Source organism: Eptesicus fuscus, chromosome 15 (genome assembly GCF_027574615.1).
Source record: "Eptesicus fuscus isolate TK198812 chromosome 15, DD_ASM_mEF_20220401, whole genome shotgun sequence".
Lineage (NCBI taxonomy): Eukaryota > Metazoa > Chordata > Mammalia > Chiroptera > Vespertilionidae > Eptesicus > Eptesicus fuscus.
The window spans coordinates 59783686-59796353 of record NC_072487.1 but is presented as its reverse complement, the minus strand read 5'-3'; the positions used below and the strand labels follow the sequence as shown (position 1 = coordinate 59796353).

The following is a 12668-nucleotide window of genomic DNA, read 5'->3' as shown; positions in this document are numbered from 1 at the left end:
TCTTTGCTTATCAAAGTGTTTTGATTGCTAGGTTGAGCAAGTGAAATAAAATTATGTGGTTATTTTTAATATTATAGGCATATGTGTGAACAAATTCTCCTCTTATCAAGGAAATAGAACAAGTGAATCGTATTTCAATTCAGGTCTCTATTTTGTAGCTCATTTACTAGTGGAAAGTAGAACACAGAGAATAGAAAGGTTCAGGGCCTCTGTCCCCCTTAGCATGCTACAGTCAAAATGTTTGAGCGCCCCTGGCCTGCACCTTTTTTATCTATTGTACAGCCTTGGTTTCATCCCCTACCATTCCTTTCTTTGCTCTTGTCAGAGTGACCTTTCCAAAAAGGAAAACTTGATCCTTTATTCCTCTGTTTAAATACTTTATAGTCCCCATGGCCCCAGCATGAAATCAAAGGCTGTAATATTACTTAAACATCCTCTGTGATCTGTTCCCTGGGTATCTCTGTCCTCATCTCTTCACGTTGTCCCCTTTTCTCTGCCCGTGGAGGAAAGGCAGTGCTTTTGTTGCCTTAGCCACCACACACCTTTGTGGATAACATGACTTCTGCCTCCCCTCTCACCCTCCCCATTCACCTGGCTAATTCTCACTTGTCTTGGTCAAAGGATGTCAAGGTGGCATCTGCCCAGTAAGCGGTTCTTTTTCTTTTTTGGTGCCCTGATGGGATCGAACCCATAATCGGGATGACACTCCAAACAACTGAGCCACCTCAGCCAGGGATTCCAGTAAGCCATTTTTGCCTCCCTGCCCACCGCCCAGGGACTGGAGGAGATGGCCCCCGTGTATTCCACTGCACCGTGTCTACCCCTGCATCCAGTCTGTCCTCTTCTAGACTACCTTTCCTGAGCTTCAGGGTTATGTTGCATTCCTTGTACATGATTGAATGTTTTGGCCTGTAGTCATCTCCTACATCACATGCATGAACATTAATTATTTACTCTTAATATTTTTCCTGTATTGTTCTTACGTGTCTGCCAGTGAAATTGAATTAAAAACAGGAAGCATCTCTCCTTCAGGAAGAAAATAGTTTTTTTACAGGGCATGGCACCGAGCTGGAGAGGATCAGTGCCAACAAAAACTTGGTTGACAGGGCCTCAGAGTTTTGTGTCCAACTCAGTATAACTTTGCCTTTGCAAATGGAGGGCTTGACGTGTCATGGAAACAGCTCTAAACACAGTGCCTTGCACTTTTAGGAGAAACTTGGATGCATTTGTTGAATATCTTACAGATTGGAACCTTGTTTTCCTTATTAGCCTATGAAATAAGTGTCTATTGTGAGACTTAGGTAAGAAGTAGTCATTATTCCTAATGAAAGCTAATAACACCCATATATGTTAAGCATTTTCATCAAAAGTATTATGATGGTTTGGCTCAGTGGAGAGAGTGTTGGCCCTCGGACTAAAGGGTTTCGATTCCAGTCATGGGCATGTACCTTGGTTGCAGGCTCAATCCCCCGACCAGGTCTGAGTGCATAAAAGAGGCAACCAATCGATGTATATCTCTCACATCGATATTTCTCTCTCTCTGTCTCTCCCTGTCCCTTACACACTCTAAAAATCAATGGAAAAGTATCCTTAGGATTAGCAAAACAAAAATAGTTGTATTATATAGTTTAGTTTTTTCTACTTATCTATATATATAAAAGCCTAAGTGACCATTATGACCGAACAACTGGTTGCTATGATGTGTACTGACCACCAGGAGGCAGATGCTCAACTCAGGAGCTGCCCCCTGGTGATCAGTGCACCCCAACAGGGGGAGCACTGCTCAGCCAGAAGCCGGGCTCATGGCTGGCGAGCGTAGCTGTGGTGGCGGCTGGTAGGGCCGGGATGAGCAGCAGTGGAGCTGCGCCCGGCCAGGCTGGGGCTCCTCCCTGGCCACCTGCCGCTTCGGCACTGCTACATCCCTCAGGGAGATGTCAGACTGGATCCGGATTGCAAGAAGGCACAGGCCAGGTTGAGGGACCCCACCCATGTACGAATCCGTGCACCGGGCCTCTAGTATATATGTAAAAGGCTAAGTGTCCATCTGACTGGTAGCTATGGCACGTACTGACCACCAGGGGGGCAGACGCTCAATGCAGGAGCTGCCATGATGCGCACTGGCCATTTACAAATAAATGGCACCACGGACCTGGTGCCGACAAACCAACACTCAGTTTCCCCCAAGTGGGACATAGGCCCTGCCACCACCCTGGAGTGACACCCCACCAAATTGCAGCCAATGCTGCCAAGACCCCATGGTGCAAAATGTGGCCCACAGCCCAGCCCAGCCCAGAAACGGTCACTGTGGGCACCGGGTAATGACATCATGTAGCGACGCCTGGCTTCTTCTCCCTAGTAACTAGCCTCCTTGGCGTTTCTTCAGCCCAGGAACTCGACTTGCTTTATAGCCAGGTGCAAACATTTCACACTTTAACCAAATGTCTGTGAAGCTTTTTCACGTGCCTCATCTCATTTGATCCTCACAGAAGTCCTGGAGTAGGTAGATAGGAAGACTCGGTAGAATCCTATTTTCTTTTCATTAGCCGGCAAACGGAGATTTAGAAAGTTTAGAAACTTGACCCAACTGAAAAGAAGACAGACATGGTGGACTTTGAAAATGACTTCAGGTTTTCTCACTGCACAGAATATAGTCAAACACTACTGCAGTTAAATATTTTACCCTTTGTTCTCCTTGCGTGATCTATAATAATAATCTGCTTTGTGTTGATATTTACTGCTGTGTTGCTGACAATTACCTGAAAGAGAAGTTGGGTGCGTCACTGGGTTGGAAAAAATTTAGCTAAATCAGAAAGCTGGTCTAATTAAGCAAGTTTATTCTATATATGTGTGTGTGTGTGTGTGTATGTATGTGTATAAAAGGCTCAGTTGACTCGTGTACACACAATACATATAAAGCTCTCACTGGCGCCAATCACACGCATGTGTTTTGATCTGTCATTGTCATTAATTTGGTTGACACTTCTATTATAGAGAAAGGGAGAATAGTGATATTAAAATATTTCTTCTAATTAATTTCCTTTCAATGTGCAGGAATCCGTGCACCGGAACACTAGTATTATATAAAAAAGTAATTAATATATTAATATGGTACCTATTTTTAAAATTATGTAGCTTTGGATTTACTGCTGTGATTATTATATATTTATTTTTATAAGTAAATATGATCACAAGCAATAAAGTTCTATTTATAATTTTTTTTTAGGATCCAAAAGAATATCTCCCATTTCTTAATACACTTAAGAAAATGGAAACTAATTATCAGCGGTTCACCATAGACAAATACCTGAAACGGTATGAAAAAGCCATTGGCCACCTCAGCAAATGTGGTGAGTATGAGGATTACTGTGCTTATTTCCACTTCGGATTTTCTTTGGCACTAGGCAGGTATAACTTAAAATGTTAGTTAAACACACACTGCTTCACTCTCCACTCCTGAAATCTTCAACAATTACAAAAATACACCTGATTTTGTATGTTCTGAGAACTGAGGATAAAGCAAGTGTCTTTTAAAGAGCTGAGGGGCTCTGCAGCTAGGGAAATAGAGCAGATCCTTTTTGGGTTAAGAATGATTGCCTCCAAAATTCACTTCATTGTCTCAGAATCAAAATTAGTAGATAACTCCCTGTTCTCGTGGTGTTTGCAAACACCTGAAGGAAGCTTGGCTTGTCTGGAGCGAGGTGCCCACTGCGGTGCCCTGGAAGCCGGTCTCACTCATCAGTGATGGGGTGGGCCAAGCGCAGTGGCGGGTGCTCTGATCACACCCCCTCTCCACCCCCGGCCCTGGCCTGGGCTGCAGCCTCTGGCTTCAGCAGTTGCGATTCCTTCCTGAGGGCTGGGAGGGGGACAGGGAAGAGTCACTAGGGCTGGGCAGTACTTGGCGTGTGTATGTTTAATACGCATCCCAGGGGATTCTTAAGGAGGTTGAACCAATTGGGCTGGATGGTCATTGATCAGGGGTAGTGTGAAAAAGTTCTGTAAAGTAGAACTCTGATCCTAGGCAGTTCTTCTAATACCTCAGAATCTGCAGTGGTATTCATTAAAATTCAGATTCCTGGATTCATTCTCCAGATTTTCTGATTGTGCAGGTCTTGGAATCGTCCCTGTTGATTTTGTTTAGAGACCGTTAGTGAAAATAAAATCCTTTCTGCTTCCAACTCTTAAGCTTGTGTATGTATGAATCTTATTCCTGCAGGACCCGAGCACTTCCCAGAATGCTTAAACTTAATAAAGGATAAGAACCTGTATAATGAGGCTCTGAAGTTATATCCACCAGACTCGCAGCAGCACAAGGTGCGTGGTGTATGAAACGCACTCCTGGTTTTGCTTTGTGCCTTAGTTGGAAAGGGTGAGGGTCCTGGGTCCATAACACTGTACTTGGTTTCAAGGTTCATCTTCAGACAAATTAGCCTCACCTTGAACTTCTTATCTGAGACAGTGGTTCTGCCCTGTTCCTACTCTGAAGAACTTGCACAGGCCAGAAACCTAGGTATTGTCCCAGATTCCTCGTGGGGAATACCCACACAGCCTCCACGTGGGCCCCTGCTTCCACCGCCCTCCGCAGCCTGGCCTCTCTGCCCCATAACTGATCATCCTGCAAAGTGCAGATCTTTCTCATTGGTGAGCTAAACATATAATTCCCATAAAAACGTGATAGTGGTGTGCACAGTTTATAGATGAGAAAACAGCTTGCCTAAGGACCTGGGGCTGTGAAGCGGCTGACCTAGGCTACGGATCCCGTGCTGTTAACCACTGCTCACGGTGCCGTCATCCATTGCCATCATTTCCAGTTCATCTGCAAATTGCTCACATCTTTCTATGATCTGGCTCCTGACCGCCTCTTTAGCACCCACTGCCTCTGCCAGCCCTCTGCCTTCCCCTTCCTTTAGCCCCACTGGTCCTTCAAAACGCTCAGGTCTCCTCTGCCAGGAAGCCCATGCTCTTTGCTTGTCACACCAGCCTTCGTGCGTATTCCTCCTGTGTATTCCATACATGTTCCTGCCCGGTGGCCACGGTGCCTTCCTGCCCTCGGCCTGCAACACTCTCTCTCACTCTTCATGTGCTTTATTGTCACTGCTCCCCGGGCCTTTACCGCTGCAGATCCTTTCTCTTAGTTCTAGAGCAGGAACTTGGTGGTGGTTCTTGTTACTGTTTGATTTTTTGCTGGTTTGGTTTTATTTTTGCACTGCAGCATCTTTGTCACTGTCCTGAATAGTACCCAGTAATTATTTGTTAAGTGAATAAATGGCACATCATCAGTAAGGTTTTGAATGGAAGAATGATTGGATTCACTGATCAACTGTAGGACTTTCCTAAATTCAAGAGTTTCAAGTATAGCAACTAAGGCAGCCTACAATGGAGACTTAAACATTGATTGTCACCTTTCCTCACCAACCCTACATCTCTTGTCACAGGATATCAGCATTGCTTACGGGGAACACCTGACGCAGGAGCACCTCTATGAGCCAGGGGGGCTGGTGTTTGCCCGCTGTGGTGCCCACCAAAAAGCTCTCGATGCCTTTGTGGCTGCTGGCAGCTGGCAGCAGGCTCTCTGTGTGGCGGCCCAGCTTCAGCTGAGCAAAGAGCAGCTGGCTGGCCTCGGCAGAGCTCTGGCAGGTAAACACACATGTTCCCCAAAATGAGAACTTCTCCAGAGGTTTTTCTATTCTTTTTTTGTTTGTTTGTTTTAATTGGCAATTTTGCAAAGAAATTTAGGGCAGCATACTTTAACGCAGTCCCATACTCAATAAAAATTAATTTGGAATGCTTTACTAAGTAGAGTAAAGGTTAAACTGCTATGACAGGAGTCCTAAGACGCAATGGTGTAATAAAATGGTTTATCTCTCATCTGACTAGTCGTCCTGTTGAATGGCTCTGCCATCTCTTGGGCAGAGAGCTGTAGCTGGGTTAATCTCATCTTCATTCCATTCCTTGGGGCGCACACTTACCTTTAAGTTGGAAATGACCTACAAGTCACACTATTACTTCTCCATCTCATTCACCAACACTAACATTATGTGGCCACGCTTAGTGGAATGTAACTGGATGGCCATATGCCCTATATAAAGCTAAAGATGATTTTTGAGGTGAGGCTATTCGGAATAGAGAGTAGGTTGTTGGAAACCATAATAGCAGTTTTCAGAAATGAGGTAAAAGAAGAGGCCAAATGCATAAGCATTTGCAGATTAGAAACGAAGGCAGTTTAGGTGTTTCAGGGTCTAAGGACTGATCGGACCAGAGGCGAGGCTATGCCAAGTCTGACTTCTTAGAGCAGAGGAAAGGTTAAGGTCTGCCTGTGAGAAGAGGTGAGGAGAGGGTCTGGTCCTCTCGCCAAAGTAAGAGATTGATTAGTATGTTTTCCCCTTTCCCTTCCAGGAGACTTGTACATATTACTTCTTTATTAATTATTATTGTTTCTAAGGGGGTAAAAATCATTCCTAAAAAAAACAAATTATATCCTGTTAAATGTATGTACATATTTGAATTATTCTTTTCCTTGGAAATATAAAAATGTGTAAGATTATCACTTTTCTTTTTCTGGCATTTTCTGGTTATTAGATCTGTATGTAGGTTCTTCAGTAAGCCCTCTCAATTTCCAAGCTGAACTCTTTTTATAAGTGTGAGAATTTTTTATTTTAGCCCTTTTACTTATTCATTCTGGCTCCATTGTTACTTCTGCTTTAGAAACTGGTATTTTTGGTAGTTTATACCTTCTAGCTCTATGACCTATGACCTGTTATTTTTTTTAAATTCTTTACAACTCTTAGCTTGCATTTGCCTTATGGTGAACACCTAGTCCTCCAGATGTTTAGCAGAAAATGGTGGGGAAAGCAGTGGCCAGAAATATTTGAGAAATATTATATAGTGATATTTGAGAAATGTTATATGGCAGAGTTGCTTCATGTGCACATTAACTTGATTAATTAACATGAGCCAGCAAAATAAAGAAAAGATAGGTGACTCTGTTTTTGTCAGTCATAATGTGGCCTGGAGTTAGCATGAGACGGGAGGCATGAATCTTCCACCCCCTTAGCCTCTGGTCCTATGTGCCTCTCATAGTGTGATTATCTCAACTGGGCTGACGGACTATGATTCTAGGATCTAAAAACACTGCATGACCCCAAGCATAAGCCAACTAGCTCCACCTAGTGCTCAACCAAGCAAATAGCAGTTTTTTCCAATACGAAGACAAAACAGATTAGTGAGAGTTACTAGGTCAGCTTCCCTTATCCATGCCTTTGTAAGCATTTTTCATGGCTAATTTTGATTATACATGGTTTTCACATCTCATGCTAAATTTAGATTATAACTTCCATTCAAGATAAACTCCATGGTATTCCTGCCTCTTTCCGTTAAAGCAGTGGTCAGCAAACTCATTAGTCAACAGAGCCAAATATCAACAGTACAACGATTTAAATTTCTTTTGAGAGCCAAATTTTTTAAACTTAAATTTCTTCTAATGCCACTTCTTCAAAATAGACTCGCCTAGGCCCTGGTATTTTGTGGAAGAGCCACACTCAAGGGGCCAAAGAGCCGCATGTGGCTCGCGAGCCGCCGTTTGCCGACCACTGCCTTAAAGAAATTCACAAAGTACATAGTTTGATACATAATGAAGACATATTAATGAAACACTTTAGCAGAAAAATCTGTTTAACTTTGTTATTATCCTCTGGAACAGTCTTAGCACTTATGAAAATGCTGTTTTAAAGCAGGTAGATTGGAATGTATACTTTTACTCTGTAGAGCTCAATCTCCAGTTTGTATGAGACCATATTTACTTAAATAGTACTACCCAAAACCATTTCAACTTGGGTTTTGGTAGAACTGTTGTTCCGTATAAGCCAACTGTGGTCAAATGCTTCTTGTTACCTTTGCAGGAAAGCTCGTTGAGCAGAGTAAGCACAGTGAGGCGGCCACAGTTTTGGAACAGTACGCCCAGGTAAGCTCACTTTCTCCTTTCTAAAAGTGCCCCATTATCAAGCAAGGACTTTCTAGTTGTACCTCACAGATCATGAAAATTTAAAAAACTATGGTAGGCCCTGGCCAAGTAGCCCAGTTGGTTAGAGCATCGCCCCGATATGCCAAGGTTTTAGGTTTAATCCCCAGTCAGAGCACATATAAGAATCAACCAGAGAATACATAAATAAGTGGAACAAGAAATTGATATTCTCTTCTCTCTCTTTCTCCTTTCTCCTCTCTCTTAAATCAATCAGTAATTTTTTTTTTTAATGTGATAAAAAAGAACAACTGTGGATAATTAGGACGTTCAGAGATAGTTTGCCCTAATGTCTCCCATCTTGACTTGGAAATCTAAATTCAATATGTCTCTATGTGAGTGCTGGGATGTAGAACACCAGAGAGCTGTACTATAATATGTTCTAGTGGTCTGACCTTGGAAGAAAGTACTAAATTAAATCTCAAGGGAGTCGTACTTTTTATGTTTATTTGGCAAACTAGAAAGAGTGAGAAAGAACCACTCTCAAACAAGGTGATTGACTTTAAATACCTTTTTGGCTTTTACACTCATGCTCTCTATTGGAAATATCTCTTTTACCTCAGCAGGTTTTTATCTCAATACAACACACACACATGTAGGTCAAACAAAACACATCCTACTATGTCCCTTTGTGAATCTGTGGTGTGGGCCTGTTACTGTGGCGCGTACCAGCTGATCCAGTGGGGTCTGGGAAGAAAAATTTTATGTTTTTAATTAAATTAACTTATTTTATGCATCCTGATGAGGGATTGAACCTGCACCTAGGTATGTGTCCTGACCCAGAACTGAATCCGAAACCGTTTTAGTGCACAGGACGACGCTCCAACCAACTGGGCCTTTTTAGCAGACCTGTTCGGTGGTTTTGATGCTTAGGGAAATAGGGAGATGATACTTACCTTGTGCTCTTTGCAGAATGCATGCCCTCCTTTGTGTTTCGGATCAGTATGTACTGAGCATGAGCTCTAGGCCAGGCCAGGGATAGAACTGGGACCGGAGGATAGCTGGGAAGGCAGAGGGGCTTCTGACATGCTTTCTCCCTTAACCTGCTGTTTGCCTTGATGTTCCTTTGTCAGGATTATGAAGAAGCTGTGCTCTTGCTGTTAGAAGGAGCTGCCTGGGAAGATGCTCTGAGACTGGTAGGGGAATGTTTACAACCCTCCCAGCATTAGGTGCTGAGCAGAAAAGAGCAGGCGTGCAGGGGGGACGGTCAGCTGCAGTGCCTTCCCTCTGAGCTCGTGAAGTGAAGTGGTAGTTCAGTTCCCACCCTAAGGACAAGCAATGATTTTTAAACCATTTAAAAATTTATCCTTAAAAAAAAATAATAATAAAAAATTTATCCTTGATGTTGGGAATTAGTTGTTCCTCTAAGTGTGAAATATTGCTGTATTCTACTGAAATTAGTTGCATTTCCAATGGTTGTCTTATAGGAGGCTCACTCCTCTGAAGTGATCCACTTCTTTCTAAGTGTCTGAACTTTCTGGCAACTTGAATGTATCCTGCCTAAAATTACTGTCTGTTTCCTCTTAGGTTTACAAGTATAACAGGCTGGATATTATAGAAACCAACATAAAGCCTTCCATTTTAGAAGGTGAGGGTTCCATTTAAATAGAATTTCTCATTTTGAAGTGGAGGGGTGAGTTGGGAGTGCGTTCCTGGTGTTATTACATCCTTGGCTCATGTGTTAAATGGAGTCCGTCAGAATTCTCCACTGGTGTAGTACTCAATTCTGACCAGGGTTTTTCACAGGCTAACCAGTTAGGTGGTAGCACATGAAATATTTGAAGGTTAAAGTCTGTGATAAGATAGGAGTGAGAACCTTTGCATTTGGGAGTAGTTGATTAACTTGAAAGGAATAGTATTGTATCAATGCACAGTTTCCACATTTAATCATTATATTGTGTTTATATTAGGTAATATTAGATAATGTCTTTATCTTAAGAAAGAGCTGCTGAAGTATTAAGAAGGGGTCATATCTGCAACTTATTCTCAAAAGTTTCTACAAAAATAATGGTGAGAGAGTGTGTAGAAACTGGAAGCCCAAAATATGGCAAAATGTTAAGAATTGGTAAATTGAGGTTCTGTGTGGGATTTATGTATGTATATTGAACTATTGCAACTTTTCTGTAGGTTTGAATTTTTTTCAAAATGAAAATAAGAACCTTCGCAAATGAGGTTGCTGGTTCCTAGAGAGCAGATAGGTGTTTCCAGGTGTAGAGTACTCTGTGTCACTGCGACCCTCCCAAGCTCAGCTGAAAAGAAGGACATCAGCTTGACTGGTGGGAACTTTGGGAGTGGGGGGTTGACTTCCAGCGCTGCCATTTTTAGTGCAGGCTAGTGTAAGTAAGGTCTAGTCTTCCTGACATTGACATGTGTTCACGTTCCTACCGGCCTGCTCCCTCCTCCCATTCTAATTAAAACGAGGAGGGTTCTTTCTGTACCATTCACTTTGGGTACCCGGATCTGGGTACTGAAAGCACCCTTCCTGGCCCCACAGCGTCCATTAGCCAGCTCTTAAACTGTCTCCACTGTTGAGAACGTAGGAAAGCGCTGACAGTTCATCTGCATAGGCAGCACTCCTGTGTTTGGGACGCCTGTCAGTGACTTTCCTCCTGTTTGTGTTAACAGCTTCCTGTGCTCCTTTGGTTTGCCAGGTCTGTTTTGGGTTAGGTATCAAGTCTGTTCAGGTGATTTTGTATGTTTAGTGGTAAGAGTATTCTAGAATGATGTCGATGAGTTCTAAGATCTGGAATCTCAGTTTAGTTCATTTTCCTAAAACGGTGTAGGTTAATACTCATTAGGAAAAAAATCATCCTTGGAAAACCTAGTAATCTATTTCTTTTTGGTAAATTCCAGCTCTCGCCTTTCCCCTCTAGTTTTCTCTTTGCTTAAGCATCATGCTGAAATTATTTTCCATCTTCACCCCAGCCCAGAAAAACTATATGGCTTTTCTAGACTCTCAGACAACCACTTTCAGTCACCATAAAAAACGTTTACTGGTGGTTCGAGAACTCAAGGAGCAAGCACAGCGTGTCTATCTGGGTGAGTGTTAATGGAAACCATCGGTGCTGGGATTGGGGAGGGGTGGTCGGCTGCTTATTGTGCCTCCTGCGGTGTGGGTACTGTGTCGTGGGGAGTCTAAGCCTCTGTGAAAGCCCTTGGGGGCTGTGTGTCGGTGTGTGTGTGTGTGTGTGTGTGTGTGTGTGTGTGTGTGTGAGGAGGGCTTGGGAGCAGCACCGAGCACGAATGGGAGGCACTCTGCCAAACCTCCCCGTCGTCCCACCCAGCCAGAGTGTTTGACCATTGTGTTTTATAAGATAAGTCTCCTCATTTCTAAAAGTTCTTTTGCTGTAATAAAAAGGAAGAAAAGACTAAAGAGGTTTGGTACTGGTGTACTGGTATATAGTAATAATTGTATTTAATATTATCTCATTTCATTTTGAGATCAACTTTGTAATAATTTTCATCCATCCTTAGCTATGCCCTGGTTAACTATAACCCACCTACCCCACTAAAGGTAAACCCTTAGCAGGAAGTTTTCATTCCGCATCTGGTTCTTTTCTAGATGATGAGGCGTCCCGCGGTCAACAGTCTGACCTCTTCTCTGAAACTAGCAGTGTCATGAACGGCAGTGACATGAGTGGCAGATATTCCCATAGCAACTCCAGGATATCAGCGTATGTATCATGTTTACCCATCACACCCACCGTACCCTGGGCAATAGAGAAAGTCCAAGTAAATGGGTCGGTTTTCTACCAGGATGTTGCTGCAGGAACCGGAGAACATTCAAGGCCACGTGGAAGTTGTGCAAGGCCTGTCCCAGCACATCCAATAGGTTATTCTTGGTGTTCACATGTTTCCCCTGCAGCTTCATGGCCTGTGTGCTCACCCAGTGCCCACACGAACCTCACACTGCGTATCAGTTTATAAAACATCTGATTTTATTCACTTAATAAATACTATGTGACTATAATGGGTGGGCACTGAAAAAATAAAAATATTATAAAGAAAAACGATTTTAGGCTTCAGTTCAAGCTAAGGATTGGAAGAGGAAGTAAATATGTCATCACACTTTTACTCAGTGTAGCAATTTGTAGAAGTGTTACTGAACACCTATAGTTGTAGTGAAGGTTGCAGAAAACTTTTAAGGAGATCTGAGTTGTAAGAGTTAGAGCCTTACTTGGGAGACCAATACAAGATTATATAATTCAACTGAATTGATCTTGAGGATGTGGGGAGTGATCAGAAACTGTAAGAAAGGTGACTAGAACTGGGTGTTTAAAAGTTGGGGTGAGCCCAGCCGGTGTGACTCAGTGGTTGATCGTCAACCTATGAACCAGGAGGCAGGTCATGGTTCCATTCCTGGTCAGGGCACACGCCCGGTTGCAGGCTCAATACCCAGTAGGTGGTGTACAGGAGGCAGCTGATCAATTACGTTTTCTCATCATTGATGTTTCTATTTCTCTCTTCCTCTCCTTTCCTCTCTGAAATCAATACAAATACATTTGGAAAAAAAAGTTGGGCTGGGAGAGCCCCAGACAAAAGAAATGGCATATTAATGACCCAAGGCAGGAAAGACTATCGGATTTGTATAGATTTTATTATGTTCAGATTCCAATCTAGTATGTCTTTATCTTCTAATTTAAGTTTTATTTTG

At 42.8% G+C, this 12668-nt stretch overlaps 1 protein-coding gene across 1 annotated transcript in view; it reads left to right on the top strand.

Moving 5' to 3' along the window:
• Positions 1 to 12668, top strand: part of ELP1 (elongator acetyltransferase complex subunit 1) — a 60519-nt gene that overhangs the window by 40431 nt on the left and 7420 nt on the right. Inside the window, exons 26-33 of the mRNA XM_008141822.3 lie at positions 3224 to 3347; positions 4214 to 4311; positions 5433 to 5634; positions 7896 to 7957; positions 9088 to 9150; positions 9542 to 9602; positions 10940 to 11053; positions 11577 to 11688. Of these exons, the coding sequence (XP_008140044.2) occupies positions 3224 to 3347; positions 4214 to 4311; positions 5433 to 5634; positions 7896 to 7957; positions 9088 to 9150; positions 9542 to 9602; positions 10940 to 11053; positions 11577 to 11688 (836 nt within the window). The remainder of the gene's footprint in view (positions 1 to 3223; positions 3348 to 4213; positions 4312 to 5432; positions 5635 to 7895; positions 7958 to 9087; positions 9151 to 9541; positions 9603 to 10939; positions 11054 to 11576; positions 11689 to 12668) is intronic.